We start from the raw sequence: 25,669 nt of genomic DNA on the forward strand, positions 1-25,669 counted from the left end.
TATCTTAGCTATTGTGAATAATGGTGCAATGAACATGGGAATCCAGATATTTCTTTGACATACTGATTTAATATCCTTTGAATATACACCCAGTAGTGGGATTGCTGGGTCATATGGTAATTTTATTTAAATTTTTTGAGGACCTGAATCTTTAAATGTGTATTTATTTAGTAAATCCTTGGAAAGATCTAAGTATATCATTCATTATTTATTTAAGATAACAGGCTGGGCGCAGTGGCTCACGCCTGTAATCCCAGCACTTTGGGAGGCCAAGGCAGGCGGATCACAAGGTCAGGAGATCGAGACCATCCTGGCTAACTCGGTGAAACCCTGTCTCTACTAAAAACACAAAAAATTAGCCGGGCGCGGTGGCGGGTGCCTGTAGTCCCAGCTACTCGGGAGGCTGAGGCAGGAGAATGGCATGAACCTGGGAGGCAGAGCTTGCAGTGAGCTGAGATTGCGCCACTGCACTCCGGCCTGGGCAACAGAGCAAGACTCCGTCTCAAAAAAAAAAAAAAAAAAAAAAAGATAACAATAAAATAAATAAATGGTTACATTCCATTTAAAATGCCATCTAGTTATCCAAGGTCACAGCTTATCTAAACTTTTACAAGTTTCACAAATTGACAAAGGCACACGTGAAGACATAGGATGTAACTAAGTCATAATCCTTCATATGCTTACTGGGTTGAAATGTAAGTTTGTTTGATTTTATAGCTCTTGTAGAACATAATGTTTGTACTTATCAATGGTTAAGCAGATAATTGTTTTATGAGCTATTTAGTTGTTTGTTCTAGAGTACTTTATACTACCATATACACCAAGTACTTTAAACACATTTGATACATAATTAGCAAGTATTTGAGGATACATATTAGTACAGTTAAGATTTTCAGTGCCTTGCATATACTGGCTTTTGATGTTTATTGAATGAATAAACAAGCAAATGAATGAATAACCCAAACTGTTGACCACTAATAAAAAAGAGTCAAAAGAAACTCAATTTCATTGAGTCCACTTGTTCAGAAGTCGATTAATAATAACTCCTCTCATTGTTACTTTGAACCTATGTCTTCCTCAAAAACAATAACAACAACAACAAAAACCTATCATGTTACCCCAAAATAGTCTCTAATGGCAAAAGGAGAAAAAAGTTATAATTTAGAAATTTTGTTAAAGCACTAGTTATTTCTCTTGTTTATGAACTACGCCTTATTTGACAAGTCAGTATCCTTGTTTCAAACGGAATAAATTAATATGGTTAAAAATGTAGTAAAGAATGTAAGGGGAAAAGAATAACAATATTTTGTGATTTTAGAGAGTTTTGGAGTAATAAATTAAAATCTGTCTCTGAAAAAAGTTAAGCTGAAAATGAATGTTTTGTGGAAAACCACAAACGAAAACCCAAATGTACCTTAAACCTTTATTTCAGAAAATCTTTGCCTAAAGGTCAATACTAATTTCCTGAATTCTGTACTATGCTGTTTGCATTCAGTAAGGCTCCAAAATTAAGTATTAAAATTACTTTGCTCCTTTAACTTGTAATTCGTTTTCACATTTCAGCACTAATAGCAAAAAATGTCAGGTAAGAAATAGTAAAGAATGTTATTTGAATTTTCACTAGGTATTCAATGCCTTTTTAAATATTTTTATTATAAGAGAACTAGTCAAATATCTCACCCTGTAAAAATGCATCAATAGTATTAACTTCAGTCTTCTCGTGGAAGGATTTATGATTTTAAATAATTTTCAGCTGTTAAATATGAAGAATTTTAATATTTCTAAGAGTAATACTTAGATCAGTTATTAGACTGTTGAGTAATACAACATATTGAGTAGTAAATGAGTTTTCCAGTTACTTAATACATTCCTTTATTTCATTCCATTCTATTAAAAAAAAGTAAGCACAATGAATATATACAAAAGGACTGTGGAATCTATATGGTATTTTTCTTGTGAGATTATATGTAAAAGTGAGCAAACACTTGTGTATTTGACTCTCTTCAAGTGCAGTTTCACAAAACATTGGTGACAAATGTACCATCACTGAATCTGAACGAGATTCAGAATTGTATTTGAGCTTTTTGGTAAGGCTCCAGGGAGCTCTTTCCCTAACCAATGAAGATAGCTTTCAACAAATTGTTAACACTTGGAAGCACAATCAATAGTGATGACAATGGCTAACACTTACATGGTATTAACTAGGGCCAGGCATTGCTTTAAATATGTTACATATGATATCTAATTAACTTGCACAACTCTGACACAGTCACTCTTGTTCCCATTTTACAGATGAGAAAATAGAAGTACAGAATGGTTACATAACTTATCCCAGTCCATAAAGTTAGTGAGTGAGGACTGAAACCCAGACATTTAGCTGAAGACTGTGCTCTTAACCATGATGCAATGCTTATTAATAGACTAATGTAGGCTGGGCACAGTGGTTCACGCCTGTAATCCTAGCACTTTGGGAGGCCGAGGTGGGTGGATTGCCTGAGCTCAGGAGTTTGAGACCAGCCTGGGCAACACGGTGAAACCCTGTCTCTACTAAAATACAAAAAATTACCCGGGCACGGCAGTATGTGCCTATAATCCCAGCTACTTGGGAGGCTGAGACAGGACAATCACTTGAACCTGGGAGGCAGAGGTTGCAGTGAGCCAAGATTATACCACTGCACTCCAGCCTGCGTGACAGAATGAGACTCTATCTCAAAAAAAATAAATAAATAAAAATTAATGTAAAGTCCAAACAGCTTTAGGCTGGTATCATGCTGCTTATAGGTACCCTTACTTTATAGTTGATAAATATTATAGGCAATCATTTTGGTCTCAAACAAAAAGTTAAGAGTCGGGAAAACCTTGATCCACAGAGGTTTAAGTGATTTGTCTAAGGTGGTCAAACAAAAGTTAGTAACTTCTTTCTGAAAAGGTTACTTGCATGTAGATCAAGTTGAGGCCTGCAGGCAAAGAGGTGAATGAGATACTGATACAGTCCTGCTATTCTTTTAATAAACCAAATTAATATTAATAAACTAGAGTGGTAGGTAAATAACCTCTTTAGAGGATCAACTCATGAAAAATAACAATATTAATTTTTTTTTTTCTTTTTTTGAGACAGAGTCTCACTTTGCTAGCCCAGCCAACCACTGCCTCCCAGGTTCAAGTGATTCTCCTGCCTCAGCCTCCTGAGCAGCTGGGACTACAGGCATGCACCACCAGGCCTGGCTAATTTTTGTATTTTTAGTAGAGACTGGGTGTCGCCATGTTGGCCAGGCTAATCCTGAACTCCCGACCTCAGGTGATTTGCCCACCTCAGCCCCTCAAAGTGCTGGGATTACAGGAGTGAGCCACTGCACACGGCTGAATGGTTCTTTTTCACTCAAAATGAAAACACCTTTATTAAGTCGCATAGATAGAAATGTAACAACATTCTTAAAATATTACTTACATTATTGAATAGAAGGTTATCACTGAGAAAATTGAAATAACTTTTTATCTACTAAAACAGTAATATTTGGGAAGCAGTAACAAAAATACAGGTTTTTTACATCTTTCATTCAGATTACTTTGTGTTGACTGGGTACTTGACAGTCTGATAACTGACCTAAGTGTTATTCTTAGAAATATTAAAACTTGTCATATTTAAAAGCTGAAAAGTATTTAAAAGCCTAAGTCTTTCCATGAAAATATTGAGATTAATATTATTGATCTACATTTTACAGGGTAAGATATTTGACTAGTTCTTTTACAATAAAAATGTTTAGCATTTGGCCCACACCTCAGATTGCTCACCACAGATTTAAGGAGATAGTATAGTAGCTTATCAGCTCCTTTACATATTTGTTCCTTCTGCTACTTGAAAAAAAATCAGTCTTGCCAGAGGGCTACCATTTCATTAGACTTTTCAGAGAACTAGCTTTTGACTTGTTGCTTACTATCCTGTTTTCAATTTATAATTTCTCTTCATATCATTATTTCCTTTCTGCTTTGGGTGGTTCATTCTGTTGTTCTTTTTCAGTCATTCTGAGTTGAATGCTTGACTCAATAGTTTTCAATCATTTTTCCTTTTTAAATACAGTCATGAGCAGTATAACACTTTGGTGAGTAACAAACCACATATATGACAATGGTCCCATAAGATTATAACACCATATTTCTACTGTACCTTTTCTACTCAGATATGTTTAAATATACCAATACCATTATGTTTTGATTGCCTATGGTATTCAGTACAGTCCACTGTATAGGTTTGCAACCTACAAACAACAGGCTATACCATATAGCATAAATGTGTAGTAGGCTATGCCATCTAGGTTTGTGTAAGTACAATCTATGATGTTCATACAATGACAAAATCACTGAACAATGCCTTTCTCAGAAGGTATCCCCATTGTTAAGTGACACAGGACTGTATATGCATTTGTAAGTACAGTTGGCCCTCTGTATTAGTGGGTTCTATATCTGTGGATTCAACCAACCATGGATCAAAAATACTTTGTTTAAAAAAAGGATGGTTGCATCTGTACTGAACATACACAGACTTTTCCTTGTCATAATTCCCTAAACAATACAGTATAACTATTTCCATAGCACTTACATTGTATTAGGTATATAAGTAATCTTGAGATAATTTAAAGTATATAGGAGGGTGTATTGGTCATATGCAAATACTATACTATTTTCTACAAGGGACTTGAGGGTCTGTGGATCTTGGAAACTGAGTGGGATCCAGGAACCAATTCCCCAGATATGAAGGAAGGACTGCATAAAGCTTCCACCAAGAACTGCTTTAGTATAATGTAGGTATAAATTTCTCCTCTAAGTGCTGACATGTTTTCATTATCATTCAATTCTAAATATTTTATACTTTCCATTGTAATTTTTCTGATCAATGAATTATTTAGAAGTTTCTTGGTTTCCAAACATACAGGTTAAAATTTTTGGAGGGCTGCCTTTTCATTATTGATTCCTAACTGTATGAAATTTTAGTCAGAGAGTGTGAGCTATATGACTGTAATTTTTAGTAGAGTGAGACCTCCTCTGTAACTCCAAGCTGGGTACATTTTTGTGAACATTCTATGTGTGCTTTATTATATGTTGGGTATTTTTCTGACCACAGCTCGTTAGATAAGCTTGCTAATTATGTACAACTTGCCTATATCCTTCCTTTGTAACCTCTTCATCAGTTTCTGAAAGAGATAGTTTAAAATCTCCTACAATGACTGTGGATTTATCAGTTTCTCCCTTGTTATCCTGTCATATTTCATCATGTTTTGAGTTTTTTAGATGCACATATGGCTCAGGATCCTTTTATTTTTGTAGTGGTGAATCTTTTTCTATCTCTTATGAAAAGAGCCCCATTATCTTCAATAAAGCCTTTTAGGCGTAAAGTCTATTTCAGCCTATCTATTTTTGTAGCAACTACTAGCTTTTTTTTTAAAAAAAAAAATTGTCTTATGTCTTTTCTTAAAGTCTAATTAATTAAAACGGCTATTAATTAAAATGGCTAAAATATGTACGGAACATATACTATTAATATATGTCAAGTACCATTCTAAGTGCTTTCTGTGTATTAATTCATTTAATCCTCAAAATTCTGAGGTAGGAATTACTATCTTCTCCATTTTGCAGGCAAGAAAACAAAAAATACAATGAAGTCAAGTGATAGGTATCTCATCATTTGCCTGAAAATACAAGGACCTTAATGAGTTAATTGGTGCAGCACACCAACATGGCACATGTACACATATTACAAACCTGTACCTTATGCACATGTACCCTAGAACTTAGAGTATAAAAACAAACAAACAAACAAAAAACCACATCGTAACTCTTATCTGTTGCCTCCTTATCTTCCATGCTAGTGTGGTCTATTATTTGTTTTTCAGCCGCTCTCCAATTGTTTGACTTTTGCTTTATAGTCAGCAAAACTTGTAATTAGATTAACACGTTTGCTAATTCACTTTTTCATTATTGCTTTTTGCAATTCCACTCCTTTATCTGAGGTTCACTTTACCTCTTAGAGAAATAACTTATTTTGTAGCTATTTTACTGAGAATCTGTGAGTGGCAAACTCTCTGAGACTGTCTGAAAATATCTTTATTTCATCCTCACTTCCTGGATAAAAACTCAACTGTGATTCCTAATTGATACTATTATTGCATTTTCTGCTGGAGTCTACTGATATAAATAAGAAGTTTATCAGTCTGTTACTCTCTTGTAGGTACTATCTTTTCTCTGGTTGCCCTTAAAATTTTGTCTTTGATGTTCTACATACAGTTTTATCATGAAATAACTAGATGTGGATCTGTTTTACTTTATCCTGCGCAGACTTAGCATGCTACTCTAATTTGCACATTCTTATCTTTCCTTAATTACGAAAAACTGATAGTCCTTATATCTTAGAATACTGCCTACGGCCTATTCTCTGTATTTCCTCCTTGTAGAACTCCAACTTGGCAGATGTTGAAGAGTCTTATTCTGCCTATCATTTCTCTTTATTGTTTTATCATATTTTCCTTTTATCTCTCTGTGCTGTTATATCATTATAGTCTGAGTGATTTTTACAGATCTATTGTCCAGTTAACAAGTACTCTCTGACTATGCAAATTTGTTTATTCTTCTACTTTCATTATTAAATAACGAGTCTGAAGTGTTCATGGGAATAAAGGGGAAAAATTTACTCTTTCTTCTTTTCTAAAATGCATACAACTGACCCTTGAGCAACTCGAGGGTTAGGAGTGCCAACCCTCCATGTAGTCAAAAATCCAAGTATAACTCTTGACTCTCCGAAAACTTAACTACCAATAGCCTACTGTTGACCAGATGCCACAAAGTCAATTAATACATATTTTGTGTTACATGTATTATACTGTGCATTCTTACAATAAAGTAAGCTAGAGAAAAAAGTTATTAAGAAAATCGTAAGATAAAATATTTACAGTATTGTAAAGTATTAATCAATACCATAAGTTTGTCATCTGTTTACAAGATGAACTGTCAGAAACGGTAGGAACTACAGCTGCAGACCTTAATCTATGGTACATATCAAGCAATTCAACTTTTTCTTGTAATATCATGATTTTTCTCTGCTCATTGGGAGCACTTCCAGCATCACTAGTGGCACTTTATGTGGGTTTCACGGTGTTATTCAAGGTTTCCAGCATAGCCCTAAACATGATGAAAAACATACGAGAACCATGAGATCACTTTTTATTGCAATACACAATTTACTTGAGAGACACACTGCTTGTGCAGAGATTATCAGCATCACATGGTATGTCAAGCAGATACTTGCAACACTTGAGCTCACTAAAACAGCAACAGGAGGTAGCTATGAAATTATTATAGTAGTATAGTATGTACTAGAGCTAATTTTATGCAGTTATGATTTAATACTGCATCTTTATATTCATTTACGTATCTCTCAACTGCAAATGGGACTATGTAGGGTCTAAGTGTTTGTATGCATTAATTTTGATAAATTTATTTTTTTATAATAAATTTGTGTATGTTTTATGGTAAATGATAGACTAGTAGCTACATATATTTTATGCATCCATGGCAAACCTAACTTTCTTTTTTTTTATATTTATAGTCTACAAAGTTTGTCTGCAGGGTTTTACAAAGTTGTCACAAAACTCCAAAAAATTTTCCAGTATGTTTATTCAAAAACAATCTTCATATAAGTGGACCTGTGTGGTTCAAACCCATGTTGTTCAAGGGTCAACTGTAATAGTATGGAGAAACTTGCTACGGGTTGGAGGAGGGCAGCAATATAATAATGCACATACAAATTAAAAAATATATAAATGATATACAACATACACACATACATATAGAGTTACGTGTCACTTAACTATGGACATACATTCTGAGAAATGCATCATGAGGTGATCTCATTGTTGTGCAAACATCGTAGGTATACTTATACAAACCTCCATTGTATAACCTAGCACACACCTAGTGTATAGCCTACTGCTCCTAGTCTACAAACCTGCACAGCATATTACTGTACTGAACACTGTAGGCAATTGTAACATATTTTAAGTATTTGTTTATCTAAACATATCTAAACATAAAAACGCATAGTAAAATACAGTATTATAATCTTACAGGACCATCATTGTATGTGGTCACTTGCTGAACAAAACATCATTATGCAGTACACAACTATATCATGTACTATACATAATTGTACATGCTACGCTTTTATACGACTAGCAGTGAACTAGGTTTGTTTACACTGGCATCACCACAAAAATGTGAGTAACGTGTTGTGCTACAATGTTATGACGGCTACTGGGCCACTAAACAATAGGAATTTTTCAGCTCCATTATAATCTTGGGGGACCCCGATATATACATAGTTTGTCGCTGACTGAAACGTTATTATGTGCTGCATGAACGTATCTGTTAAATGTATAAACTAAAGAGTTGAAACAAATCCCGTATTTGGCCAATGTAGAATCTATGTAGAAGGAAGATATAGAACCAAATTTTTCATCCTTTTATAACTACAAATGCATTTAAATATAACATTAAGTCTTCTGTTCTCATAGTACATGGTTCAAATGTACATAGAAAGTACATATAAATATCTGGAGGAGGAGTATTCCAGGTGGAGAGAACTGCAAGACCCCGTGGCAAGAAGGGGCTCAGCATGACTGACAAATAGCAAGAAGGTAAGAGTGGCTAAAGTAGTGTAAAAAGAGGGTAGAAAATGAGGCAGACGAGGTGTTTGGAAACTAGATGGACATATGGCCTTCCATGTCATGATAAGGTTTTGGATCTCATCATAAGTGTGATGGGAAGTGAGTAGCACCTAAAACGTCCTTGAAAATGTTATTTAAATTTTATATTATGTTTTGTATAATATTTTTAAAGTGGGATTTGTTAAGAGATTATGACCTCATTTAGAATTTAAATGACTTCATAAGTCATATTTTCTCATTTATTTTGAACTAAGTTACTTCATAAAAATCAAGCTTTTTTATTTTTAAAACATGTACAAGATAACATATTAGGATAAGCAATGTAATTATTACAAATGACATAATCTGATACAGAATTCTGGACAAAATTCTCCTGTTTAGAGACTTCTATATGTGAGATATATACATTACGGCACACATGAAACATGTATGTACAGTCTGATGAATAACTAGAGTGAATCAGTGTAACCACTATGTAGGTCAAAAAATAGAACATTGCCAGCACCTCTGAAACCCTTGCTATCTGACTTTTAAAAAAAGAGCTTACTTAGGACTATAATTTGTGATAATTATCCACTTAAATGTCAACCGAAATCATGTGACCAATCTTTTTATGGGCAAAAAGAATGTCCCCTTAAGTCCATATTTAATTTCAATATGGAAATTGAGTACATATCAACTTAAAATCTATTCACATTTCAGTATAGGGATGTACAATCTCTAAGGCATTTATTTTTAATTAAAAAGATATAGCATGTATATAAAAATAGAACTATGAAACTTAAAGTGTATACATTTTCATACAGTTTAGGGAAAGAGAAACCTAATAGTCACAGCTTTAGGATAAAAAGCATTTGATTAAAGTAAAATTAAAGACATTCAAAACTTTAAGATCTCATTTTGTGTTACATTATAACAAATCACGTAAAATAAGACTTCTTTGTTTCTGGGTAGCTTCTAGTATATGCTAGCACTCACTAAATGTTAAACAATAAAATGTGAATTAGGCTAATGACAGTATATCTAAAGGATACACTATTAAATTTGAGCCTATTTAAAATTTTATATTATAAAACTACATGTCACTGATTCATAACCTTTCTCAAAAAAATAAATAAACCCATGAAATCGAGATTTGTGTTTTTAAATCAGTATTTTAGCAATAAACTACCAGAGGACAACAAATATGTATGGTCAAAATTAAAATTAAACTAATAATATTTTAAAATAAAGAATTTCATACTAAAATTAGATTTTTCTCTACGGAAAAATTCTACAAACCTTTTGTAAATACATTTGAAATAGTCAAGAAAAAGAAGGGAATGAAATATAATAAATAAAGGTAAGCTATATAAAGGTATACTAAACGTGGTTAAAACTAAATGGAAAACATGAATAAAAGTACCATTTAGAAGTATCACTCTTAAGTTGTAGTGCAGCAGCACCTGAATTATGCTGCCGTTAATTTATGCACATGATGGATAGCTTGTTAAGGGGCATATCTGTAACCATTATAATTGATAGTAGCTGAAGGCAAGTCAGGCCATAATTTCTATTTAATGGATGGGATAGTAAGGGAACAAAGCCTGCAGTTGCATTTTAAAATAAGTGCCGAAAGTTTACATTTATGTCCTAAGTAACACCTATATTAAGGTATTAAATTATTTGAGAGAAGAGAAAAATCAGCTGTAGCAAGATCCATATATAATTAAAGCAAAATTTTGATTTAGCCAATAACTAGAAAAACCTTACAATAAGTAGAAAAGAATGTTCAACTAACCATTTGATAGTCCATTTCTGTGCTTTTGTTCTTCAGAGCTTGTGGGAGAAGCAAACAGACTCATTTGACAAGTTCCAGTTGTTGGAGAATAAGTTATAAAACCTTTCTTCCTTGTGATTTTTGAAGGATCAAATGACTGGAAATAAATAATATTTATTTAGGACAGAAATAGTTATGTTATAGATTTTTGAAATTATATACCATTAAAAATCAGCAAAATTCAAATTCATTTCCTTGCTCTTGCTTTTCAATTACAAATATACTTATTTATCACTCTCAGAGTAAACACTATTCTTTCAAATTAGGTAGGCATTTCAGGTCTCTATAATAACTAGAACATCTCAATTTGATATTTACTAAATTTTAGCATTAAAAGGTTACTACCTTCTGAGATGGTATTTCCAAATAGGTTAGAGATGGCCAACTCTCCCAACCATACCCTGACTTTTGCTTTCAGCTGAACTTGAAGTATAATTATGGGGCCAGGGCAGGAAAACTCTCAGAGGTGCCTATTACTAAGCCTCACACAGAAACCTTAGGAAGGATAACTGCTGTCCTACAGCTTCACAAAGTGGTCTGATGTAGTGTCTTGCTTCAATAATAACCAAAATAATGTCCAAACAATTGAGTCAGGCATTTAAGGCCTTTGAGGATCTGGCATATCTTACAAACTTCCTCTTAGCAGCTTCCTCCTTTGTGTTTCCACAGGTGTTGGACATACCTCTTATTTCAGGTAACATATTTTAATAAGTTTTAATTTTTCTGTCTGTTCGATTAGAATTTGCTCCTGAAAAATAAATATTATTTTTTCATCTTTATATCCTAGAGAACTAAAAAAATGTGTGAGGAATGAATGACTTACAAGGAACAGTCCAATAAATTTGGCCATCTTGCTCTACTCAGAATATACTAATTTATTCATTGGTTCATTCATCCAATTATTCACTGTTACCTACAGCTTCAGTCACTAGGCTATGTGCATTTGGGCCTCAGATCATTCTGTGATCTCAGCTTGGAACATCCTCTTTTTCATCTTCCCCAGGACCTAGACTTTCTTTAGTTTAGGTCCTCATTCATGATCCCTTTCCTTCAAACATCTATTGTCATACTAATAATTGTTCCCTTTCCTGAATTCCCTTAAAACTTGCTTTCCATAAGGCTTACTGATCACCCACCAGCACTGCTAACTAATGTGTACAAAGAAATACAACAAACTGCTCTGGCCTTAAAGAGTGTCTACTAAAAGTTAGAACAACAATGAAGAGGTTTTAAATTAGTATGTATGCAATGAAATTCAGAGAAGAGGGAAAATTCAAAGTTGGCTGCAGTAGTCTGTTACAGAAAAAAGCATGAGAAATCTGGAATAAGAGGTGGAACAGACAGCATAGGATGGATCTGGGGGATACAGGAAAGGTCTGATGGCTCATATATTGCCAACATACTGGATATAGCTTGGCAGAGGATTTGAAATAGTTCCTTAACTCTGCATGGTCAACTATCCTTTATTTTTAAGAGACCTATGGAGGAAATAGTGGCTGTGTCATCATTTTTAGTAATCTTAATATTAGTTTCAGAATCTATAGCATTCAAAAAAAATTTTTTTACAGTTAAGATTTTAAATATTGGGAAACAATATTTAATTATATTGAGAAACAAAAGGCATTTTTTATTTTATGTATCCATAGTGGCCACAAAAGGAATGAATATCTTTTAAAAAATCAAACTATAATATCAAGTTATAACTCTAAGGCAATCTTTTTTTGTACAGTGAAAAGGTTTTAAGTCTCTTTATCAGGTGGTTATTATTACCTCTCCATCTTGAGTTTTCACCTGTTTGTATGTATTCAGTCATAAACTATGACATTTATCCAATTCCTACTCTACTTTTCCAAGAATTTATTGCCCAGAACTACTTCACTGTGTATGTACAAGAAATGAAAGTCACTACCCTAATGTACATTTATGTCAATCTGTTTTCCTATTTTCACCAAAAAATTATTTATCCAATTGCCAAATGTCTAAACATTTTAACTGTAGATCATACATTTCTCCTGGGAAACAATTTTCCAGCTTTCAGAAAATAACTGTGAGTGTGCATGTGCTGTGTGTGTGTGTGTGTGTGTGTGTGTGTGTGTGTGTGTGTGTATTTTTGCCTCATTTTAGAAATACTGAAGCTTCTCTCTTTTTTTTTTTGGTCATTTGTATTGGTTAAAAAGAAAAATGTCTGTCTACAACTACCACACACAGAAGGAAAACTGAAAATCTACCCTTTCCCTACTATACCACTAAATATTCTTCAGTAAATATGCACTTTTGTTTATCTGCCCTACTGGTACACACAAAGGCATAACCCTACTTCCGTAAGTTTTCTTTCCCTCAAGGTTGTACCAAGCTCCTCTAACTTTTCATCTCTGAAGAGGTTTAAAAGTAATCCTAGAATCGATCTGAGAATTTCCATTCTGCCATCTCCCAAACTTTGAAGGTCTTGGCCTACTTATTACTCTCCCACAAAAGGAAGAATTAAGAATACTGGGATTTGAGAGAAGACTGAGCTACTGAGAAGTCAGTACTCCTTCCACTCAGCAACGATGAGTACTACCTATGAGTCCTTTAGAAAAACAGGAAGAAAAAGTAAGAGGGCTAGTTTTGGCTAGAAAAAAGCAAGGACTCAGGATGTAAACAAAACGAGAAAGAAAGAATGGAAGGGAGGAAGGGAGGAAGGGAGGAAGAGAGGAATGAAGGAAGGAAGGGAGGGAGGGAGAGAAAGAGAGAGATGTTGGTGTTGGCTGGGCAGGGCGTTTCATGCCTGTTATCCCAGCACTTTGGGAAGCCAAGGCAGGAGGATTGCTTGAGCTCAGGAGTTCGAAACCAGCCTGGGCAACATGACAAAACCCTGTCTCCACAAAAAGTATCAAAAAATGAGCTGGGCATAATGGTGCATGCCTGTGGTCTAGCTACTTTGGAGGCTGAAGTGGGAAGATCACTTAAACCCAGGAAGTTGAGGCTACAGTGAGCTGTGGATCACAACATACACACACAAACAAACACACACACACACAAGAAAATAGACGTCACAACCACTTCTATAATAATTTACAACTGCTGGCAGCTCATGCCTGTAATCCCAGCACTTTGGGAGGCCAAGGTGGGTGAATTGCTTGAGGCTGAGTGGGAGACCAGTCTCTACTAAAACACCGTCTCTACTAAAAACACAAAAATTTGCCAGGCGTGGTGGCGCACCTGTAGTCCCAGCTACTCAGGAGGCCGAGGCACGAGAATCACTTGGACCCAGGTGGCAGAGGTTGCAGTGAGCCAAGATCACGCCACCGCACTCTAACCTGGGCGACATGGGAGATTCTGTCTCAAAAAACAAACAAACAAACAAATAAACAAATCTGCTTATAATATTTCCTGACTCCTTAGAGTTATTTAACACCATTTCTAAACAGAAGAAATGCCACATTCTAAGATGCTGCAATCAGTCCCGCCCAAATGCTACTGTACTTTTTATAAGGAGGTCTAATCTTGTACATTAGCAAAACTAAAATTTGGGCATCGATTTTTCTGCCTGAGAGAAAAAATCAATGTTCTCTCAATAATTGCAAATAGATATGATATTTTCCTTTCCTTCCTTCAATATCTTTCACAAATTGTAGCTTGCTTTGTCACCTTGTTTAAAGCATACACTACAAAAAATGCCTGCATTTTATTGATTTTTTTAAACCTATTATAAACAGTCTAGAAAGTACTAACGAAAAATTCTTGCAGGATAAAATATGGGGTTTAAAGGATACTTTATCATTATTTTGAACTGCCAGCCTATGCTAAAATATTTAAAACACAGATACTGTAGTGTCTGGCCAACCAGAAACAAAAGGGCAGCTAGAAGGAGATAATTCTTCATAAACTTATACTGGTTATTTAAGCTATCGGAGTGTCTCACCTAACATAATACGCATTACTAGTACTAATTATGAAATTTACATTAGAAAACTCTAGCATTAGCTGCCTTAGAGACTTTTCACAATGTGGGCCTAAGGTTCCTAGAAGAGTACTAGATACCAACCAACTACCTTCTTTATTTTTTTGAGACAGAGTCTCGCTGGGTCTCCTGTACTGGAGTGTAGTGGCATCGTCTTGGCTCACTGCAACCTCTGCCTCCCGGGTTTAGGCGAGGTAGCTGGGATTATAGGTGCCCACCACCACGTCCGGCTAATTTGTGTATTTTTAGTAGAGACAGGGTTTCACTATGTTCACCAGGCTGGTCTCTAACTCCTGACCTCAAGTGATCTGCCCACCTTGGCCTCCCAAAGGGCTGGGATTATAGGCGTGAGATACCACATCCAGCCCCAACTACCTTCTTATCAGCTACCACAATTATCAACCTTAATGGTTCTAAAAATGTTGGGGTTTTGTTTTTATGGTAGCTATGGAGAACAGAAACATCTTAGCGAACTTACAGGGATAGCAAGGAAAGAATATGACCAATATATTAAGAGCTACGGTACTGAATTATGCATTTGCTAAAACTCCTCGAATTATACACTCAAGATCTTTGAAATTAATAATATGCAAATTTCACCCTAACAAGAAAAATAAAATACTGGTTAAAAACACTGATGCACTGGTTTTTCTATTTGTAGTAATTATTTTTTCACAATTTAAAGGTATTAATTTTAATAATAAAAGTATCATTACCGTCATTCTCTTACACTGTAATTTTTTTTTTCTAAGGGATGAAGTCTTTCTCTGTCACCTAGACTGAAGTGCAGTGGCACTATCACAGCTCACTGCAGCCTTGAACTCCTGGGCTCAAGCGATCCTCCCACTTTACCCTCCTGAGTAGCTGAGACTATAGGTGCGCACTACCATGCTAGCTTATTTAACAAACAAAATTTTTTTAGAGACAGGGTCTTACTACATTGCCCAGGCTTGTCCCAAATTGCTACCCTCAAGCAATTCTCCCACCTCAGCCTCCCCCAAAGCTGGGATTACAGCCAGAAGCCACCACGCAGGCTTCCAGAGACTTTATGGTTTGGCTTTACTTTAGGCCTATGATCCTTCTTGGAATAAACTTTGTAAATAAAGTGAGATATGAAGTGCATATGAATTTTGTATATGAAATGAATTTTTTCTATATGGTTACTATTTATTAAAGACTTTCTTTTTCCCCAATGAGTTGACCCAGTATTTAAAAAATGTTTAACAGATTTAATCAATTGCTAAAGATAATATAAAAATATATCCAACAACAGTATTAGAAATAAGATTTTCCAAAGAGAATGAAGAATCATGAAGTCTTTAAACAATTACACTAAAGGAAAGATAGCTGTGGTATATGGAAGGAACCGCAGACTTAACGTTGGAAAGCCTGGGCTCACATAATGGTTTTGCTGCTCCCCAGCTATGCTATCATGGACGCACCACTTATCTGAATCTCAGTTTCCTCACTTAACGAATATATTCCCTCACTCAACTAGCAAAGAGCAAAGAAAGTAGGATGGGGCAGGTAGCGCGCAGCTGGCACTGCCATGTATCTCAGGCCAGGATCCATGGCAATCACTCTCTTCCCTTGTGGAGGGAGGTGGGGGTGAGGGTGAAGGCAAAGGAATTCCAACCATGCCATTCAAGCAAAAAAAAAGTGAGGGCTTTTATGGAAAAGCTCCCTAGGACCAGGATGCTTTATCTTAGGCTCCACTCTGGGCAACTCATTTTCCTTTTGAACAAGGATATATAATAATATTTCCTATACCAGAATGAAAAGATTCAGCATGAAACCAGGTTCATGGACAACACCAAGAAGCCACAACATTCTGTGGGAGGGAATCTCTCAGGTAGATCAGGGCGGGGCTTTTCCATGTGTCTACTCATAACCCATTCATGAGACAGGGAGCCGGGAACTATTCCAAGCAATGGGTATGATTACAGGCAAAAGGGGCACTTAAGCAAACAGCTGCAGATTTGCAACTTCTAAGCTTACTCCTGCCTCATTCTGGGCCACTGTAATTTTTTTTTTTTTTTTTTTTGAGATACAGTCTGACTCTGTTACCTAGGCTGGAGTGCAGTGGTATGATCATGGCTCACTGCAACATCCGCCTCCTGGGTTCAATTGACCCTCCCACCTCAGCCTCCTGAGTAATTGGCACTACAGGTGCATGCCACCATGCCTGGCTAATTTTTTGTACTTTTGGTAGAGACAGGGTTTTGTGATGTTGCCAGGCTGATCTCAAATTCCTGAGTTCAAGCAATCTGCCAGCCTCAGTCTCCTAAAGTGCTGGGATTACAGTTGTGAGCCACTGCACCTGGCCCTATAATTTTATTTGCTCCTTTGAACAAGTGCACCTTGGTTCTCACTTTCTCCAGGAGGCCAACTGTACTTGATGTGTGCAAATGATGTATCTTGTGCATTTTAACTTTTGTTTCCTTAATAAAAATATTTTTATATATTTTAATCTAAGGTCCTTATTTTTATACTTTGTTGTGAGGTACACAGGCAACCTCAGGGATAATTTGACAGCCGCTCCAGGTCTGCACAGCAGAAATACTTTGTGTTGTCGTTTAAATTACCACCACAAAAAAACAACTACTTGGAGTACATAGCCTATTGGACTATCTCATTTTTGTCAGTAAGGGCTGGGTTTTCTGCTGCAATGTCTTCTTAAAACTCCTCCAGCTTGATAATGTTTCTTGGGTTACTTGGTTTTAGTTGATTTGTCCCATGACTTGATCTCATTTTACTGGAAGATTGGACATGAGTATGAATAGGAAGGTGGTGCTGAGAGGTTAGAGCCTGGGCCAGGTGAAAGGCCTAGAGAGGAATAAGGTTAGATAAAGCTGTCTACATATGCAATAAAGGATTCCTACTCCAAGCCTCTAATCCTAGAGTACTAGACTTGCTTCACACACCAGATCCATCCTTCACTGAGATTAAACTAAATCTACCATGCACACTGAGGTGTGTGCGTGTGTGTGTGTGTGTGTGTGTGTGTCAAAGTATGAGCTGGTAGGCATAGGTTTTTTAAATGAAACGCTTGTACCCATCTGTGCTGCCCAGGAATAAATGTATGAAGCAAAGACAAAAATCCTTAATTTTTCTAGCCAGGTGTGGTGGCATGTGCCTGTAGTCTTAGCTACTCAGGAGGTAGAGCTGGGAGGATCACTTGAGTCCAGGAGTTCGAGGCTGCACTGAAACATGATCATACCACTGCACACCAGTTTGGATGACAGAGTGAGATCCATACTCTAAAAAAATAAAATAAAACAAAAAATCCTTAACTTTTGAAAATTCTGGACTTAGAGACCCAGTCCCATTACCAAGGGCTTTTGTTAATACTATCTGGAGCCACTGTCCTGCATTGTTGCAGTAGTGATTGTACAGTCATAGTAGCTGAAGAGAAAGGGAGTTTCATTTACCTGCCCTACGAGCACTGTAAGTTTACATCACTTTGTTCAAACAGGGCAAATAGGATGTATTGGGTGACGTGTCTCATCCTGGGTGGGAGAGTAAGAAAAGGAAGATAAATCTAAGTATCTAAGTCACTCAGAAGCTTTTATATAGGTGCAAAACATGTACGTCAAAGTGACCACAAGATTAATAAGACATGGACAAATGTAGCTTGATGTTTACTGACAGAAACTAAAGCTCTGTGCAAGTCTGAATTCATGAAGAGGGAAGGACAGAAGGTAGGCAGAGTGTGTACCTGTTTGTTCTTTTCTTGTTCCCTTCCCCATCTTCCTGAACTGCAGGAGACTGAGCTCCCTTGGGCTCTGGTGACTTTATCACTGGGATGTGTTTATTTTATGGTCAATTTGCTGTACTCGGCACTTCTTTTCTGTTGCACTATTGTAACACATCCTGTTCCTTTCCCCCTCTTTTTCTTTTTTTCCCAAGAAAATACAATGAATAAATACTTATTGGGGAAAAAAACAAAAAACAAAAAAAGATATACAATTATAAACATATGCATATCTAATAGGAGAGGCCCAAAATACATAAAACAAAAACTGGCAGAATTGGAAGGGAGAGATTGAAAATTCAACTATAATAGTTGGAAACTTCAATTCCCCACATTCAACAATGAATACAAAAACTAGACAGAAAATCAGCAAGGAAACAGAAAATTTGAACAAAACTACATACCAACTACACTTAACAGACATCTATAGAACCCTCCCCCAATAGCAGCAGAATACACATTCTTCTCAAGTGCACATAAAACCTTTGGCAGGATAACAATATGTTGGGCCACAAAACAGGTCTCAACACATTTAAAAAGATGAAAATAATACAATGTTCTCATAAAGAATGTTCTCTGGCCACATGGAATGACAATAAAAATAGCAGAAGAAAACTTAGAAAATACACAAATATGTGTAAATAAAACAATACACTGCTAAATAACCAATGGGTCAAAGAAGGAATTTTTTTAAAACTTAAAAAACACATTAAGAACAAAACAAAACAAAACATACAAAAACTTAATGGGATGTAGTGAAAGTGGTACTGAGAGGGAAATTTATAGCTGCAAATAACTATGTTAAAAGAGAGAGCTCTCAAATCAATAACCTAAGCTTCCACTGTAAGACACCAGAAAAAGAAAAGCAAACTAAACCCAAGGCAAGCAGAAGGAAAAAAAAGACAAAGAGAAAACAAATGAAATGGAGAACAAAAACCAATAGAGATCAGTGATTCCAAAAGTCAGTACCTTGAGGAGATCAACAAAATTGGTAAATCTTTAGCTAGACTGATGAAGGAAGGAAGAAAAGGAGGGAGGGGGAGTGGGAGGAAGGAAGGGATGGGGAGTCAAATTATAAAATTAGGGATGAAGAAGGGATGTTATAACCGGTCTTGCAGAAATAAAAGAAATCATAAAGGGATACGATGACCAACTACATGCCAACAAATTAGATAATCTAGATGAAACAGGCAAATTTCCAGAAACACGTAACATACCAGGATTGAATTATGGGGAACTGGAAAATCTGAATAAATCAACAGCATGTAAAGACATAGAGTTAACATTCAAAAAATTTACAACAAAGAAAAGTCCAGGACCAGGTAGTCTCACTGGTGAATTCTACTAGTGTTGTTGTTGTTTTTTTCTTGAGATGGAGTTTCACTCTTGTTGCCCAGGCTGGAGTGCAGTAGCGCAATCTCAGCTCACCGCAACCTCTGTCTCCCGGGTTCAAGCGATTCTCCTGCCTCAGCCTCCCGAGTAGCTGGGATTACAGGCATGTGCCACCACGCTGGGCTAATTTTGTATTTTTTAGTAGAGACGGGGATTTCTCCATGTTGGTCAGGCTGGTCTCGAACTCCCAGCCTCAGGTGATCTGCCTGCCTCGGCCTCCTAGAGTGCTAGGATTACAGGTGTGAGCCACTGTGCCCAGCCTTTCTACTAATGTTTAAAGAAGTGACACCAATTTTTCTCAAACTCTCAAAAAATAGGAGGAAACACTTCCTAATTCTCTGAAGCCAGTATTATCCTGACACCAGAACATTACAGACCTAAATCCCTTATAAATATAGATGTAAAAACCCTGGCAAATTGAAATTTGCAGCAAAAAAGAATTACATGTCATACACAAGCAGAATTTATCCAAGGAAAGCAAGGTTGGTTTGACATACAAATATCAATCAATGTAATACATTATATTAAGAGAATAAAAGAAAAAAGCACACACGATCATCTCAATTATGCAGGAAAAGTAACTGACAAAAATCTAACATCCTTTCATGACAAAAACACTCAACAGACTAGGAATAGAACAGAATTTTCTCAATCTGATAAAAGACATGTATGAAAAACTCAGAGCTAACATCATACTTAACAATGAAAAACTGGATTATTTCCCTCTAAGATCAAGTACAAGAAAAGGATGTCTGCTCTTGCCACTTCTACTTAACATTGTTCAGGAGGTTCTGGCCAAATAAATGAGCACGAAAAAGAAATAAAAGGCATAGATTGGAAAAGAAGAAGTAAAACTATCCCTACTTGCAGATGACCTGATCACCCTAAATAGGGTGGTGGACTGTGGCTCACGCCTGTAATCCCAGCACTTTGGGAGGCTGAGATGGGTGGATCACCTGAGGTCAGGAGTTCGAGACCAGCTTGACCAACATGGTGAAACTCTGTCTCTACTAAAAATACAAAAATTAGTTGGGCATGGTTGCGTGCACCTGTAGTCCCAGGTACTTGGGAGGCTGAGGCAGGAGAACTGCTTGAACCCAGGAGGCAGAGGTTGCAGTGAGCCGGGATTGCGCCATTGTACTCCAGCCTGGGCAACAGAGCGAGACTCCATCTCAAAAAACAGAAAAAGGAAAATCCCCAAATTATTAATGTTAATAAATCGGTTCAGCAAGGCAGCAGGATATATGATCCATATGTAAAAATCAGTGTATTTCTATACATTAGCAGTGACTACTCTAAAAATCACATTATAAGGCCGGGCGCAGTGGCTCACGCCTGTAATCCCAGCACTTTGGGAGGCCGAGGCGGGCGGATCACAAGGTCAGGAGATCGAGACCACAGTGAAACCCCATCTCTACTAAAAATACAAAATATGAGCCGGGCACGGTGGCGGGCGCCTGTAGTCCCAGCTACTCGGGAGGCTGGGGCAGAAGAATGGCGTGAACCCAGGAGGCGGAGCTTGCTTGCAGTGAGCCAGGATCGCGCCACTGCACTCCAGCTTGGGCGACAGAGCGAGACTCCATCTCAAAAAAAAAAAAAAATTCCATTGATAATAGCTTAAAAAGAATAAAATACTTAGGAATAAATTTAATCAAAAAACTACAAGTTACATACTAAAAACTATAAAACTATTGAAAGACATTAAGCGAGATCTAAATAAATGGAAATATATCTCACGTTCATGGTTTGGATGACTTACTATTATTGTTAAGATTGCAAATTTCCCAACTGAATCTGCAAATCTGATATAATCCTTATCAAAATTCCAATGCCTTTTTTTTTTTTTTCCAGAAGTGGACTAACTGATCCCAAAATTCATATGGAATTATGAAGGATACAGAATAGCCAAATCAATCTTGAAAAAGAACAACAAAGTTGGAGGACTCATACTTCCTGATTTCAAACTTAAAATTAAAATGTTTTTTGATCTTAGAAACTTACAGTAACGAAGACTGCATGGTGGTGGCATAAACACATATATATAGATAGACAAATGGAATTTATCTGGGCATTCTGAAATACATATATACATTTATGATCACTTGATTTTTAACAAAGGTGTCAAGTCTGTTCAATAAACGAAAAAATAGTCGTTTCAGCAAATGGTAGGGACTAGATGCATTGTTTTACATGTGGGTATCTGTTTACATAGGGGTATAACCAGTAACTGGTTATATACATGCAAAAGAATGAATCTAGTCCCTACCCTTGAACCATGTACAAAAATTAACTCAAAATGGAAGACCTAAATGAAAGAGTTAATACTATAAAACTCTTAGAAACGTAGATAAAAACCTGTGTTTCCATGGATTACAAGTTTCTTGGATATGACATCAAAAGGACAATCAAAGAAAAAAATAGGTAAATTGAATCTTGAAAATATTATGCTAAATGAAAGCCAGACACAAAATTATATGACTCCATTTATATGAAATGTTCAGAAGAACATCTATAAAGACAGAAAGTAGATTAGTGATTTCTAGGGGGTGGGGGAGAGGAGGATATTGAGACTAACTGCTAATAGGTATGGGGTTTCTTTTGGGGGTGAGAGAAATGTTCTAGAATTGGAGAGATTAGGTTAGGCAATGGGAATAATCTGACTTAGAAGTGTCTTACTGCCAGGCATGGTGGCTCACACTTGTAATCCCAAGACTTTGGCAGGCCGAGATGGGCGGATTGCTTGAGCTTGGGAGTTTGAGACCAGCCCGGACAACATGGTGAAACTAAAAAAAAAAAAAAAAAAAAAAAAAAAAAATTAGCTGGGCATAGAGGCCCGTGCCTGTAGTCCCAGCTACCCAGAAGGCTGAGGAGAGACGACTGCTTGAGCCCAGAAGGTTGAGGCTGCAGTGAGCTGTGATCACACCACTGTACTCCAGCCTGAGCAACAGAGTGAGACTCTGTCTTGGGGAAAAAAAAAAAAAAAAAAAGGTGTCTTACTAATAGTAATGGAGTACTCTTGACTGGGTATCTATATATAAATCGGCAAACCTCCTCAACAAAACCTGCACCACTACTCCTCTGGCAGGACGCCTATTGAGCTGGCCTTGGTAAGAAGCATGCTCTTCTCTTCCCAACCATAGCATCTTCTATTCTCTCTCTGAAGTGGCCAGAAAAAGACTGGGTCAAACTGGCTTGGTATATGGCCAGGTAGCCAGTTGTCCATATAAATTCATCTGGACTGCCATTGGCAACAGTTTGTAATATATAATTCATCTTCATTCCTTAAAATCCATCTAGGAACAATGGTTGGAGAGTAACAACTCAAGCAGCCCAAATACTGTAGATGATTATAAATTGGAACTTTCTTCAGCTCCTTACAACACCCAACAACTTGTGAGGTTCAGCAAATTGTGGTACTGGCAGTATACATTCTGTATATTAAAGAAAGAACACAGGGTATGGTCCATATCTCTGCTTGCCCCATTAGAAGAGGTGTATTAGTCTGTTTTCATGCTGCAGATAAAGACATACCCAAGACGGGGAAGAAAAAGAGGTTTAATTGCACTTACAGCTCCACATGGCTGGGAAGCCCTCAGAATCATGGCGGGAGGCAAAAGACACTTCTTACATGGCAGTGGCAAGAGAAAATGAGCAAGATGGAAAAGAGGAAACTCCTGATAAAACCATCAGGTCTAATGAGCCTTATTCACTACCACAAGGACAGCATGGGGGAAACCGCCCCCATGATCCAAATTATCTCCCACCAGGTCCCTCCCACAACACGTGGGAATTACGGGAGTACAATTTAAGATGAGATTTGGGTGAAGACACAGTCAAACCATATCAAGAGACATAAGAAAATGGCATTTGAGCCTTGCCCAAACATCATGAAGCATTAATCTCCACAAAGATCTGCAGCTGCATTAGGACTACTGGGAGTTAAGAGTTCCAAGTATCTCTGGATATGGCCACTGCTTAGGACAAACAGGCTCCACTTCAACCAACTGGCATATAAGGGCCATCTCTTTCCCTTAGAAACCAGTCTTCCTCCTTTAGCAACATATTGGTAAGGCAAAATGACCACAAAGTTACTACTAGTTCCACTGTAGCTTCACAACAATTAAGTACTCCTAAAATTGTAGGTATATATTTTGAATGTCCAATTTCCTTTTGCATGGGCTAAGGCAGCCTCAATGGGGTCATGGGCCATGTGGGTATATAACCGGAAGCCAAGTTGCTTCAGGGCTAAGTTGTTAGTAGAGTAGATGAATTGTGTATGTAGCCATGGAGAGAAGCCCAGACTTAACACCAGAACAGAACAAAAGCTGTTAGCTCTAAGATGCAAATATAGAGCTTCAAACATATGATAAGGCAAGAGGAAAAAGCTGAAAATACCAGAAACTGGTCAGGAAATAGAAAGGCCCAAGCTAGTATGCTAGAAACCTCCTTCAGGCGGATGTGGTCATGTGGTACCAAGTTAAATCAATCGGTACTACTAAATCAGTTGGTACAAGCTTAAATCAATTTAAGTTCTGTTGAAAGGTACAGGACTGGGCCAAACATAACAACGTATTTTTCTAATACAGGATATCAGCTGTGACACTGGCTACCTTGACACATCTTCATCTGAAGAAAAAATACATAGAAAGCCTGCTATGATGACAATTTACTTCATGAAGAGAATAGGTTCTGAAACGGTCATTCTTTTCCATTTAAACAAAGTTACCATCTCCCAAAGAACAGCTTTGGGGCAGGAAAGAACAGTATTTCATTTCAAGCTGGACTACTCATCTACCAAAATACCATTCTGACCAAAGAAACAGATGCAGAATTATAGTCACAGCTGCATTCTGCACAGAACAAGTTGGATAATGGTATTCTAAATTGCTAATTATACTGTTAATGATTTTTTTAGTGTCACTGCAGTACTTTGCCACCTTTGTTTAAAAATTTTTAAAAAGCATGTAGCAAGTTTTCTAAATGGTAAATTTCTGTTTTGTTAAATACCAGTGAGTCTTCCAAAGAAAAATTCCATATAAAACCCATTTATTGAAATGGCATTCATATGTGAATTTGGAGGAGCCTATTTATTGACTAGCTATTTGTTTTAATTTACTTTCTCACCAATTTACCTGCATTTAAGATTCTGAGGTCATAAGTATCTCAGTATTAGTGTTTCTATCTAGATCCATAGTTGGTATGAAAAAATAATAAACTAACATATGTCATGATATGCTGGCACTGGGAATGTGCTACAACTCAATTTACAAAAAGTAATGGCAACAGTACAATTTAATTTTCATTGTGATAACCGTGGTGCAATTTATTACAGTGTTAGTATTATGCTGTTTAATCCATGCCAGCATAGCTGAGGAAGGTAATTACATTTTTGATATAAAAATGCTACTAATGTTTTCATTTCATTTTAGCAGATTATAGTATGCAGATTAAAAGTACTGTCATTGTCCTATATTATTTCTTGTACATTTAAGTGGCAGACTATTTTTTTCCCACAAATAGTGAATTAATTTCTACTAAATTATTTCATTAAGGTTTTTAAATAATTAATTTGCTTCTTAACTAAACACCTCAAGCAGGCCAGAAACTTCCACATATTAGATTTACAAAAACTAAAATATCTTACATGCAGAAAATGGTGTACCAATCACAATTACATCACATCGTGTCTTGATAATTTTAATATTTAACAAGGTAAATTAGTAGTTAAAAATTGAAAACCAATCTTATGCAATGACTTTTAAGCAAATACTTACATTTTCTTCTAACAGATCATCCAATTTCAGTGATCTTTTAACACTACAAACAAAAAATTTAAAGAAATTTTAGATTGGACATGCTTTATTTAAAGTAGCCCAATAATTAAGGGAAAGATATATAAACGAAGATTCTAAGTTAGTTCTGCCAACCCATTTTTATATTATTTATTAAAGCAGAATACCATATGAAGAAAGCAATTATTTATGATGACAGGTTTGATTCTAATTGCATATCTCTAAATGGGATCATAATTAAATATTTAAATGAGT

The 25,669-nt window shown here is 36.4% G+C and overlaps 1 protein-coding gene across 7 annotated transcripts in view; it reads right to left on the bottom strand.

Annotated features, from left to right (window-relative positions):
- The window catches only part of ITGB3BP (integrin subunit beta 3 binding protein), an 80,119-nt gene that overhangs the window by 37,156 nt on the left and 17,294 nt on the right, over positions 1 to 25,669 (bottom strand). For 5 of the 7 annotated variants that reach the window (XR_002523841.2, XM_009209818.3, XM_003891986.4 and 2 more), the window contains exons 2-3: positions 25,397 to 25,439; positions 10,495 to 10,630 (exon numbers count right to left, since the gene is read on the bottom strand). Coding sequence is in view for 6 of the 7 variants with exons in the window: in XM_009209818.3 (XP_009208082.1) it covers positions 10,495 to 10,630; positions 25,397 to 25,439 (179 nt within the window). In the remaining variant the exon portion in view is untranslated. The remainder of the gene's footprint in view (positions 1 to 10,494; positions 10,631 to 25,396; positions 25,440 to 25,669) is intronic. The other 2 variants (XM_021942410.1, XM_021942409.1) reach the window with 1 other exon arrangement.

The sequence above is a fragment of the Papio anubis genome, chromosome 1 (assembly GCF_008728515.1).
Source record: "Papio anubis isolate 15944 chromosome 1, Panubis1.0, whole genome shotgun sequence".
NCBI lineage: Eukaryota > Metazoa > Chordata > Mammalia > Primates > Cercopithecidae > Papio > Papio anubis.